Here is a 13,137-nt window from a genome sequence, read left to right as displayed (position 1 = left end):
TTGCCATCGGCATCTGAAATCAAAGACTTTGATCTTTGACAAAGGCTACAGGGGTTTTCTATTCATCTCTCAAATTCTGTAATCATCATTTGAGCATCAGGCAGCAAAGTTAAAAGATTCTGCCTCTATTTTGTTAGGTTTTGTATTCTGTGCTGTAATCTTGACATGCTGGGAAAGATAGAAGTAGGTCCAATAGTACTGGTTATTTAATCCTTCTGTTGCTTGATATTTTAGAGCTGTTTGCTTCAGTTTGTTTATCAGTGTTCTATACACATGTGACATTCTCCTGCCCAGAAAAAGGAAAGCATTCTCTGTAATTTTTATGATTTATTGTATAGTTACAAAATTCTAGTTGTGATGCTTGGAAAGATGCTTTACCTATCTTGGTTATGTGTCAGGTCCTTAACGACATTTCAGAATAAGTAGTTTAAATTAAAAAAAAAAAAAAAAGTTTTGACTGATTGATTGATTTTTGGTTTTCATAAGGTTATGGTAAAAATGGGAAGGATGTGAAAGTACAGTACAAACAGTTGGTATGAAACTCAGTTCATACAGATACAAAACTGAGAGCTCAATTTTGTGTCTTAACAGATATAGGAAATATTTAAGAACTGAGTTGTGTATGTTCCTCTCTTAACAGTCTTATCCACTCTTTATCCTAGTAAATTTTTCTGTACTAATTTGTAAGGCTTTAATTAGAAAGAAGCTGAACCTCAGTGCCATTTATTCCTTTGAAGCACTGCAGCATGTTTCAATAACAAGACATCTTTGCTTTTAAGATTTATTCCAGATAATGTTGCATTTGATGATGAGCCAAAGGATGTAGCCTTAGAAGTGGATGGAGCTGCATATAAACCAAAGTACTTCACATCTGCTGCTATGGGAACATCAAAGGTACCTTAACAATGTTTCTTTTTTTTTTTCTAATTCTTTTGTAATTTGTTTAGTTCTGTTTGGCTTGGTTTGTAAAATACGTAAATAAAGAATTTGTGGCATTGGAGATAGTGGAGAAAGGTTTGATTTCTTTGTTTTTATGTGGTGAAAACATGCTGAAATCCTATGTTATGTGAGTGCTTTATGAGTTACAAGTAGACTTTGTGAGTAAGGCTGAGTTTATCACTTTAAACAGAGATTCAACCTGTTATAAATAATGCATTGTCTGTAAGTCTAAAGTATACCTTATTTGCAAAAAGGATCAATTTTGAATATTTACAAATAAATCTTTTAATTGGATCTACATATAAGCATTAAAAAAATTAAGTGCTTTCAGTTGTGATTTCATCACAAATTATTTTATTTATCCAGTAGTGGACTCCTCGGTCTTTCTGTGTACTTAAAATACATGGAAATCTATGTAGGGTACATTTGAAAAACCTGAAGTTAAGGTATTGATGATCTGATCTATTTAATATGATATGGATACTCCATAGCAGTTCCTTAAGTTTACTTTTCAAATCAATTTAAAATGAGGCCTTTGGTTCTGCTCTCTAAAGGTAGCCTTTTATTGTGAAAATTTAGCATAACACATCAGGCTTTTGTTTCACTTCTCTTGATAAACTTGTAATAGGAAGTTTGAAATTCTATGTTGACCCAAGTTGAGGTTTAACTTTTTGTGTTGTTATCTTTTTTTTAAAGGTAGATGTCACATGGGATGAAACAGATCATGAAAGAGTAACTTCGCTAAGTAGAACATTTAAAAAGGATGAACTTCTTGACATGGATTTTCAAGCTTATTTGGCTTCATCTAGTGAAGAAGAGCAAGAAGGTATGCGTAACATGTATGGAATTTTTGTTGAAGCCACGAGCAGATCAATTGATATACAGTATTCTTTACATTTAACAGTTTAAACTTTATTTCTTTAGTGGAGACAGGGTTTTGTTCGTGGTAACTCTTGTAGTCAAGTTTCATTGTGGACAGATTACAATTCTCCCTTCAAAATTAAAGGGGAAAAGTGGTTTTGTACCCTTTCTTTCTGTGGTATAGGCCTTCCTGCTTTCCTTCAATTGGTATTCAGTTTTTTTCAACTTTAAAAGACTGTGTTCTGACTGGAAAGCTAAAGAAATTATGAAAATCTAGATCAAAGGAAATTCAAAATAAACCGCTGAAAATGGAGGCGAGTATGCTATTTGACGGGTTTCTTGTTATAAATGGTTAACCTCAGTGACTAGTTAACACTCTGATCAAGAATTGCACCTGTGGTTTACAAATTCTCATTTCTTTGTCCTTGAATTATGCTTTGGTGCTACAGCCTAATAAATATCTCCTGAGAATTCCATAGATCTTCCAGCAAATTAGGAAAGATGGAACTTGACTTTTTTTTATATTTCTCAGATTTAAAAAAGAAAAGAAAAGAGCTTTTAAGGTTTCTATATTCAGAACACACACACACGGGCCCATGTTTATGCTGCTTGTAGGTTATCTTTAAGGCTACAGTCAAGATCCATTATGGAGCCCCATTTTTAATCCCCAGTTAACTTTGCTGAAAAAACAACAACCCTTGTTTCCTTCAAAAATTGTCATGCTTACACTGAAAGCTAAAGATAATGCTTTTCCCGTAGAATTTTTCAAGAATTAGTTGCACTGCTTTTGGAATTCCAGGTTATAAAACTTGAGAAATCTGGCTCTTACCTAATGTCTTGCTGTCTACCTTTTAGTTTTAAAAAAGCTTTCTCCAATGTAAAAACTGTACCTAGTTATTGAAGAAAAGGTATCTAGTAAATTTGGTAGTTTTTACACGATTAATCAGAAATCAAACACTTGCGTGTAATTGTAATGGTTATGCTTCATGACTGGTTTCCTCCCATAATAGCTAGTTAAATTCTAGAGCAAGTTTGTGTGTCTTATACTGTACCGGTTGTCGTCTTTTAAGTTAGAAGAGCAACACAGTACACGTCTAAATTGTTTCCCTGTTGCTTATGTTATAACAGATATTAGTTGCACATAGGTTATAACTGCATAAACCACCTAAATGCATGGAATCTTTTGGTTCTGCTGTCTATTTTGTAATGTAATTGAACCCTTTATTTGAGTCATAGTTGCCATACCTGGTTAAGGGGAGGCAGCTTTTAGATGCCTTCAAAATAATGGGAGTTAATCACTTTCATGGCTGCTGGTACTCCAGCACTGGGTGTGGTTGGGTTAACCACCACTGCTTAATGAGCATTGTTTATGTTAAGTTTGGGAAATCATATGAGCTCAGATTAAGTATGAAGATGTGATTGAGAGCACACAGTCCTGAGGCTATGCGTACTTAAATGAAGTACTATGGTTTCAGAACACCTTAGAACTCCTTGGCATCTGCAGCTAGGAGACAAATATATGGGGATATTTTAGAAAGCAATGGCAATTTTGAAATAAAACTATTTGGTGTGCAGTGATCACTTACTGAGACTTACAACTATATAGAGAAGTGATATGTGATAGATGTGTTCAACAGTGTAATATAGTAATTTTGTTGGCTCTTTGTTTATGCCAATTAAATATTGTGCTGAATGACATCTGGGTGCTTTTCAGTGTTCCGTCTGCTGCTACTTAGTGCATCAGTGTTCCCTCAGCTGCTACTTAGTTCCCATGCATTGTACACACCGTGTTTTTACTGAGGAATTACCATTACTTTCTGAAACACCTTCATATTTTTAAGAAATGTAGCTCAAGGTTTTGAACCCTTTTTTGTTGTTTAAAAAAATGACAAGCTTAAGATATTAATGCTGTAATTGATTGGTAAAATTTGCCCGTTTGCAGTAGCTGTTTGAGCTGTAGAGCCTGTGTAGCCCAAAGTGCAATTTATAAAGCTAACACAGGGCAAGAAGAAGCTGAATACTGCCAGGCCAGTGGAACATAGCGAATGTGGGGAATTCATTAAGTTTCAAACCTCTGTGGATCCTGGAATAATGGTGCTTTTACATGGAGCTCATAAGCTCTCTGTAAGTAATCTTTTACTGGGTAAGCAGAGGTCATGTAGAGTTGAGCTCTCTCTGTAGGCTGTTTGGAAGCTTGAGATCCTGTGGAACTTCCAAGCTATGCCTTCAGGGTGGAAAGAGAAGCTATGGTTCCTGTTCTCTTTCTTTGTGTATGCACTTACTCTGCACTCTTTAGGTAAGTAGGGTACCAGGCAAGTTTCATTAACTGCAAGTAAAGCTTCTACTGTTTATTTAGACAGAGACATTTTGCCATTACAAAATAAAAAAACCCCAAAAAACTTGCAAAACAAACAGCTCCCTGGCCTGAGCTGCAACAGATAAACTAGGGTATGGAAACGGACAATTCAGAGCAAACACTTGTGCGCAAATAAATATGTGGGTGATTCTACATCTAAAGCTGTCTACCCTCCCTGTATCAGGATTCTGCTTATAACCACTGTAATTGATAAGGCATTCTGTAGATATGCAGTGTATATACTGTCACTCCTGTGCAGTGAACAGCTATGTGTATAGTGAATTGAATACAGGTATATGAGGCATGCTTTTGGAATGTGACCTCTTGGACATGGAGTGGGAGGATAAATGGGAAGGTCAAGTGGGGTAAAATGCTTTTTGACTTTGAGTTGGTGTTTGGGGAAAGGAGTTCTGTTCTGTTCACATCTGTGCAGTTTGGTGCAGATTTTCTGTCCCTTATAGGGAGAAAAGATGTTAGGTAGTGGGTGGCAGTTATATGTGCTGTGGATGAGTAGCAGTTTAAGAGTGTGTATTTTGGTATTGTGGGTGTGCTTAAGAAGGTTTCTGGTATTCAAAAACTGGGGGATCAAGGGCAGTAGGAATTGGTTTGTGAAGGTAAGCTTAAAAGTACATCTAGGAGACACCAAACTATGCATATTTGATTTTTGTATTTTTTAACTATACATTTCAATCTTGTAATTGCTATGCGGTTTTATTATCATTGTCACTTTCCTCTAGCCATTCCTAGTAGATTTTTACCCCCATTCAGTATTATAATTCAAGTGTCAATAGAGGGAGGATTGACATAGAGTTTTTCCAATTCATTTGGAACCCTACAGTAGCTAAAAGTCCATTGGAAATTACAGAATAGGGTTTTTTTTGTATAACCTAGCATACCAATTAACTGGAATTTATTTTCGTTCTGCTTTATCAGACTCTTACCATGTTGTTCTTATATTTATAATACTAGATATTATTAGTGTCACTGGGTGAGAGCCATTTAGAAAAAATGATTCCCATCCCCACAATATTTGATATTTAAAATACATAATATATTCAGTAAATGGCTTGAATCAACAGACAGCCACTCCATTATGACAAGTTTCCAAACAGAAAAATGACTTTTATGGCATGTATAGACCATTAACAAATATATCATGCATGTAAAGAATAGAAAGAACACTTCATTAGAAGCTCTTTTACCATTGTTTGCCAGTAGAAAGCAAAGTTTCCATTGTTATTCTAACTGGGCTAATTGAATTTGTTCATAGAAAGCAATGACAATTTTGAAATAAAACTATTTTGTGTGCAGTGATCACTGAATTTGTTCGGCTTTTGCCAGCTGATGTGTTTACTTCTGACTGATTCTTTCTTATTTCCTCAGCTTTTTTATACTTCTTATTGCTTTGTTTAGACTCTGCCTTTCATTATGACAGTACAGAAGTGACAGTGAGACATGTGTAGAGCAGAGTATTAACATGTGGAGCTATGTGGAGTGAGGCAGCAAATTCACCGATGTGGAGGTACAAGGGAACAAGAGTCTGACATTTTTGGCTATAAACCCATGAATACTGAAGTATCTTTCTTCTAAATATGCTCACTTTTTTTATATTTAATCACAAAACTAATTACATGTGTAATTTTTTGTTTTGTTGTAGTAATAGTTTTCTCATTCTCCCATGAAATATGAATTTCTTGTAAAATACTGAACTGTTGCAGTAAAGTGCTGTATTTACCCAAATCCAAGACCAGCACACACTGGTTAGATTTTATACATGGAAAATGGATAAATTTGTTATAATATTGCATGTACGGAAGTGGGGAAAGCAGTGGTAGGAGGGCAGGTGGTGTGAGGGTCAAGCAGTGGGAGAGGTGGTAAGGGGGCAGGCAGCGAGGGGAGCAATGGGGGAGGAAGTAGGAGGCAAACAGGAGGAGAGGGGAGTTGTTATGCTCTCCCACCCCCAGACTGCTTACCTTTGTCCTCCAGGCTTGGTCCCCATTGCAGCCTGGAGTTCAGAGTACAGTCCCGGCCTGGCCCTGTGGCATGGAGCTGGCTCCACTGCTGTGGGGCCGTGCTCCTTGCTCCAGGCTACAAAAGGGACGGAGCCTGCCGGTGTAGAAGTAAGGGTAGGCAGTGAGGGAGGGGTGTGGGAGGAAATGAGGGTGTGGGAGGGGAGATGGGAGAAGGAGGGCAATGGAGGAAGATGGGGAAACAAAAGGATGGGGCATGAGGCTGCGAGGTATGGTGGGGATGCCGTGGGTACAGAGGTGGCAGGGGGGCAGGCATCAGCCTGACCTGGGCTCAGGGCCAGAGCTGGAGCCAGAGCAAGTACCTTTCCCCATTGCCTCATATTTAGATTACAAGATGGGGGGCTATTTTTTCTGTGTTAAATGGGAGGTTGGGGTGTGTTAATTTTGGAATCAAGTTAAATACAGCAACCGTTCTGCTCAGTTCCAGTGTTTCTGTTTTTTAGGGCATTTGCTTTACTATCTAGTGAATTCAATAGCTTCATTTATGTAGACTGACTCTAATAGTCACCCTTGAAAAAAAGAAAACATGACAGTCTTAGTAACTATACCTCCTCTGATGCTTTTTAAAGGAGGTAAAAGTACAGTTTCTCCATAAAATCCATCTTTTCATGTTTTTGCACTTGTAGGCGGTGTCTAGAAAAATGTACCTTGAATTACCAGCTGAAGAAGACATTAAAGGATGACTTTCAGATTTTTTCCCAAGTAGTTTTAAATGGCATTGTTTTGTGTTGGGTTTGAAGAGTTTTAGCACTTGGTGTTTAAAGGACCATTTAAGGCTGTGGACACTTAAAGCTGTGGACACACACAACAGCTGAGCCCATCCAGAGGTCATTGATTGGGAACAGGTTTAGAGTTGTTGCAGGACATGTGACATAATGTTGTGGCATGCCCTTTCAGAAGATTTTTTCTCTTAACATTTTAACAGCTACAGAAGAAATGCAGTTTAACTTTATATAAGTGTATGTACATTCCTTGTTGGGTTTTTGGTTGTAGCTGTGTTGGTCTAAGGACATAGGCAGGCAAGGTTCTTTGGGTAAATGTGATATCTTGTATTAGACCAACTGAGTAGTTGGAAAAAAGTTCTTGGCAAGCTTTTTGGTGCAGTCATCCTTCATCAGGCATAGGGAGTCTCAGACCAGCAGAGACTCCTTATGCCTGATGATGGGTGACTGCACCTGAAAGCTTGCCAAGAACTTTTTTCCAGTTACTCAGTTGGTCTAATACAAGATATCACATCTACCCAAAGAACTTTGCCTGTAGATTCCTTGGTATTTGCACCAACACATTTTCTTTTAATATACATTCTTGAGCAACTTAATTTCTTCTGACTCCATTTGAACTTTATGATCGCAGTGTTTTAAGGATGTAAACCGTAAGGAATATAAAATGTCATGAAACTCGAGTAAGCTCTTTCAAATAACAGTTGGTTGTTTTTAAAACTGGTTTGGGGCATTTACACAGTGTTCAAGAAACCTAAGATAATCAGGCAGAAGGCAGGGCAGGGTGACACCTTAGACACTAGCTGCTTCAGAAAGGCACAAACTTTTCCAGGGAGCAACCTGCTTTGTCCCATGCTATCTAATGTAATCAGTAAGTTATTCAGCGGCAGTGGCAATCCCTCAGTTCAAGGTTGATTTCTGCCATGGCTCACTGACGGGTCTTGAGGTGACTTAAAAGTCTAACTTGAGTTACTAAAATACACAATAATCTTCTCGTCCTGGTTTTTTTTCTGGTCAGAAAAACTGGCCCGTTAGAACATTCAAATTTATCTCTGCATGGTTATATCTTGCCAGGATTAAAGCTATTTGGTCCTCGTTCAATTTACAAATGAATGTGCAAAGTGCATTGCTATGAACTTTATTTTCTCACTTGAAACTCTTTCCTTAAGTGTCTCTGTGAGGACAGCAGGAGAGGAGAAAGTGATTTGATTCCTTGTAATTCCAGCAAAAATGCACTTGTGTGGAGGGAGGAGCTTGGGAGGTGGGATGGTGGTGGAACTGGACTTCTCAAGGGAGTGATCAACAGGCTAGATGTTTTAAAAAGTAGATCTCTGTTCCTGGGAAAAATCATTTTGGACTATCTTTCCACACTTGTCAGTGAATTTTCAGCCTGGAAAGGTCTTATTTCTTATTGAGTTTTCAAAAGTAAGTTTTTAAAAGAAAGGATTACACTGCCATTTCTGTAACTTATTCCTGATGTTTTATCCATTGAGTTACAGGATACACAACAGGATTTCATCCAACGTTTTTGTTGTGGTACTAAACACAAACACAAAAAAATTAATTTCAGCTGTTTGAATGGAAATGTGAAAGTGTGATAGGATGGAAAGAATGTTCTGTACTTTTTCATTTTTGTTTAATTTATAAAATGTTTTATTTATAAACAGTGTTTTTTCTACTCCATCTTCATCTGCTTTTGTATGGAATTTTTAAAGTAAAAAAAAAAATTGTACCAGTCCTGTTGGCACCACTGTTATACATCAGTTTTATAATATCGTGAATTTCAGTGACCTGGTATGTTATGGTTCACAGCACGAAGTATCTCCATTACTTTCCTTCTGAATTTTCCCTTGCTTGAAGACATGTGTTCCAGTCAGTAAGCCTTTGTACTGTGCATTGAAATCCAGCACTTAATCACTATTTTAGGCATGAACCACAGTGATTAGTTTGGGGCATTTTTAAGGATGCTTCAAATTAGACACAGAATTTGTACTTTTTACTTCTTTTTTTATGCGTATTTATATATCTCTGGAAACAAGAAATTTGTTCTTCTCTCATTCTCCTGCCTAACATTGTCAAGCAACTTAATTAATACAACAAAAAAGACACATTTTTAGTAACTTAGATACAAACCAGATCATTGTCTCTGCATGGGTGGACTCTTGAATGGAGCCCAATAAATTGCAGCAGGGAGTCTGTGCCTAAAGTGAAGTTGGTTACAGGTCATGGATTTAATATGCTTCATTAAGGCAAAGGATCTGTCTTATGCTGCTGCAATGATCAGTGTGCCCATATTTGGAGGTTGTTTGATTTGCAGCTGTAGAATAAATGTAATTTGTCTCTTTTTAGTGCACTAATCCTAATTTTAGGGTTAATGATATTAAGTAAAATCCAAACACTGTATTAACTCAAATCTAAGATAACACTAAATTTAAGATGACCCCTGAATAATTAGATTCTATACCTTGAAATGTTAAATTAGTTATAATTTTCCACATGTAGAAAGTGATTTGATGGTCATCTTTAATTAATTCCCCCCACTGTTGTAGGGGGACAGGCAGTGCGGGAGCAGGTATTGTGGAGAGGTCAAGCATCTTGCCTGCTGCTTGTGCCTGCCCACCCCATAGCCTTAGGCCCCCACTTTCCCCTTCTACCTCTGCTTTCCCCCATCCCCCCCACACTTCCCCTTGCTCCATGCTGGCAGGCTCCATCCCTGTTCTAACCTGAGGCACTGAGCATGGCCCTAGTCCAGCCTCTGTAGCAGTGGTGTAGGCTGCATGCTGCTACTCTGGGGCCAGGCTGGGGTAAGGGCTTATTGCCCTGGGCTGTAACATGGATGGAGCCTGCTGGTGCAGAGCAACAGTAAAGGTAGGGGGGGAAGTACGGGGAGGTGGGAGAGCAGAGGCTTTGCAGTTGGGAGATGGGAGTGAAGAGGCTGAAAGCGGGAGATGGTGGGGTGCAGAGGTAGCTGAGAGGAGCCGTAGCTGCAGCTATAGCCCCAACCCGGGGTGTAGGAGCTGGAGCCAGAGCCACAGCAGCTGCCTGCCCACTCACTGCCTCTGTACTTGATTCTAAGGTGGGGGCTCTTATTCTCCTGTGAATTAGGGTGTGGGGAGGAACCTTGTCTTAGAAGGAAGTTCTGCATTTACTTGATTCCGTTTTCAGATGGAAAAGTTTTTTGACTTAATAAACTTTGCCTGCTGGTTTAGAAGATGGCCTTAAACATATAGAATTAATTTCTACTAGAAAATGAAGTACATCCTCATTTTCTTATAAATGAGCATTTGGAAAAAATGTATGAATGTAGTGTTCATTTATTCTTCAAAGAGGAGAAAACTGAGGCCATGTACAGCTGTTTGATTCCTTCTGGGAGAATTATAGCTCTTCCTGTAGAAACAAAAAGCATATGCACATTTTGTTAAATTTCTCCTGGAAGAAACGTGCTTATTTGGGAGAAGGATCTTCCTTTGTCACTAAAAAAAAAAAGATCTTTCTTGCATGGGAATGTCTGGTTCAGGAATGAATGCCTGTACACTTTCCTGTTGCTCCACTCCTCCTGGACTGGGAGGAATCTGGTAGTGGGAAACAGCTCCCTGTGCCTTCCTGAGACTGGGTCACCCCAGTCCTGAGAAGGTATGAGCAGCAGTAACAGCTCAAGTCTTTCTGGGACCAGGAGAAATCAGGTGGCTGGAGAATGCTTACTGTGCATTCCCTCATCTGGGGAACATGCTAAGCTGCTACTTTCTGCCCATTCCCTAGACTGGTGTGTCCAAGTTTAAAGAGGGTAGGGGAGCCCTTTTCAAATGGACACACCAGTTTGAATGAGGGACTGTCTCATTGTCAGCTGCACATGACCATTCTGGAGCTGAAGATGGGGGAGCTTCTCAATCTCTAGCTGCATGTGTGGATTTAAAGAGGCACTGATGTGAGCTGCTGGGGATAAGGGAGCTTCCCCATATGCTGCTCCTCATGTGTGTGCCACTTTAAATGGGTATAGAGTTGGGGATGTGAGATCTCCCTCATACCCAGCTATAGTGGCTGGGCTCCTGTTTAAATTTGTGCATGCAGTTCGGGATGAGAGACCTTCCCACTGCCAGCTGCATATGCCTGTTTAAAGAGGTGCCCAGCATCAGCTCATCCTCTGCTTCATATGCGGGAAACCTCTTTAAAAGGTCATGTGCAATTGGGGTTGAAGGAGTCTCTCCCCAGTTGTTGGGTTTGCAGTGGCCAGGGAACTTAAAAAGCAAGCTGGCATCTAGCTGGGGCTTCCAGCTGCATGCCAGCTTTTTAAAGGTCCTTGGTGTCATAAGCCTGATATCAGGGAAAATATCCTCAGTTGTCCCATGACAAGCCTTTTGTGCGTTATATATTAAGAGATTATGAAGTACTACATCATGTGGTATGACATTGAAGAGGACTCTTGTGGGACTCCTGCTATTGCTTTTTAGCTAATGGCTGTTCATTCTATTATGTTTATACAGTTGTAGTGCTGTACTTACACAATTCAGTAGTCACTTTTTGATGTTCAAATTTAACTTTATTTTGGGAGTGGTAAAAAAACCCCAAAACGTTGAAATGAGTGACTGATCAGCAAAGTCGCATCTAGTGTTTTACAGAAACAAAAGAATCGGGCAGTTTTTCAAATTTAGAAAAGGCGTTTCAAAGGTATCTATTTCCCTCAGGCCTTCCATGCTTGTTCTTTTCCATTTAACAACTTAAGTCACCACGTTTCAATTTTATATTATCTTCCAGAACAGTACTGTTAGCTCCATGTCAGTTTAACTACTCTGTCAGTAGTATAGAGTTCTTTATTCTTGCCTATGCCTGGGTGTCTGAATTGTAGCTTACTTTATACCTGTTAGTAGCCAACTGTTGATCCATCTGGATCATGGTATATGCATGAGAAGTCACCAGAACATTAGATGCATATGCCTAGGCAGAAGTATGGAGGAGTGGAGGATTCCCAGACCTTCCATCCATCCCCTCTTTACCCCGCTGAGACGGAATTCAAAAGCCAGACCAAATCCAGACAGTTGGTGCCTCAATGACTGTAGTTATATGTACATCTGGGAATTAAACCCAGGTCTCCTGTGTGGCAGACAAGGATTAAAATTTTAAGAAACCACCCCAGATAAGTTTCCAATGACTTCTCTATTGTTTCTGAATGATTCATGCGTTTCTATGGTGTTACCAACAGTGTCCGTGAAAGTCACTCAATTTTCCAGATGTCTTCATAATAAAAGGAGTTATTTTAGTTTTCCACCTTCCACTCCTTGAATATTTCCAACTTCTCTACATAGGGTTTGTTTTGTAAAACATGATGTCTACTCACGTTTGTATTCCTCAGTACATTTCGTTCATGAGACTATTGAAGGAAGCAAGGAAAAAACATAGTCATTCAGCCATGGCTAGTTTGCTAGTTGAGGGTAATCTTTTCCTTTCTGCATTAAGAATAACCTAACTTCACCCAACCATTTTGTGATTCTAAGAATATGGCCTCAGTTAAACCATCTGACACTGTTATAAATCAATAATCCTATGTCTTGAGCCTGTACTTCGACATGTCTAAATTGCTCAGTTATTAAGAGCTCTCACAATTGTCAAATTCAAAGTTTGAACCACGTTGTTTTGAATACCTTTATCTTTAATGTTGGTGGCCACTCTTAACAGCCTAATCGGTTCTTGCATTTGTTTTTCCCATCTTCTTCCTGACAACTGTAAATTGTACCAAAAAACTGACACCAGTACCGTCATCTGAACAAATTAAGAATACACTTTCCTGGTCTAGTCCAGTTTTCAGCTGCTGGCTTGGTTTCCTTCACACGCTAAATATAGTCTTTAATTGTGTTTCTGCTGCAAGGCAACCTTTAATGCACCATGATTTTTCTTTTTGGTCCAAAAAGTCTTTGAACAAACTGTTGGCACAAGAAAGCATTACCTTTCTTAATCAGCATCAGAAAGTGGTTCCTGATGCTGCGTGATACAGCATGACATGTGAAAGCTAGCAGCAGATTTTGCACATACATTAGACAACTGCAGGAAAGCCAGAATAAATCAAATGGTTTTGCTCTTCTGTAAGCAAGGAGTTTTACGGATTGTTTGTAGGTAATGTAGAACATAAAATGTTTTTAGAAACTATACACGCTGAGTAAAGAAAGCATATCCTTTGCTGTTTGAACATGCAAAGTCTCTTACACTACTACTTACAGTTCCCCAAAAATGAGGACCTCTT

The 13,137-nt window shown here is 38.9% G+C and overlaps 1 protein-coding gene across 1 annotated transcript in view; it reads left to right on the top strand.

Annotated features, from left to right (window-relative positions):
- ESF1 (ESF1 nucleolar pre-rRNA processing protein homolog) overlaps positions 1-13,137 on the top strand; it is a 104,317-nt gene that overhangs the window by 29,841 nt on the left and 61,339 nt on the right. The window contains exons 7-8 of the mRNA XM_019516246.1: positions 780-894; positions 1,636-1,765. Of these exons, the coding sequence (XP_019371791.1) occupies positions 780-894; positions 1,636-1,765 (245 nt within the window). The remainder of the gene's footprint in view (positions 1-779; positions 895-1,635; positions 1,766-13,137) is intronic.

Source organism: Gavialis gangeticus, unplaced genomic scaffold (assembly GCF_001723915.1).
Source record: "Gavialis gangeticus isolate Ggan-Ray unplaced genomic scaffold, GavGan_comp1, whole genome shotgun sequence".
Lineage (NCBI taxonomy): Eukaryota > Metazoa > Chordata > Crocodylia > Gavialidae > Gavialis > Gavialis gangeticus.
Note: the sequence above shows the minus strand (reverse complement) of the source record. Positions and strands in the feature narration are given on the sequence as shown.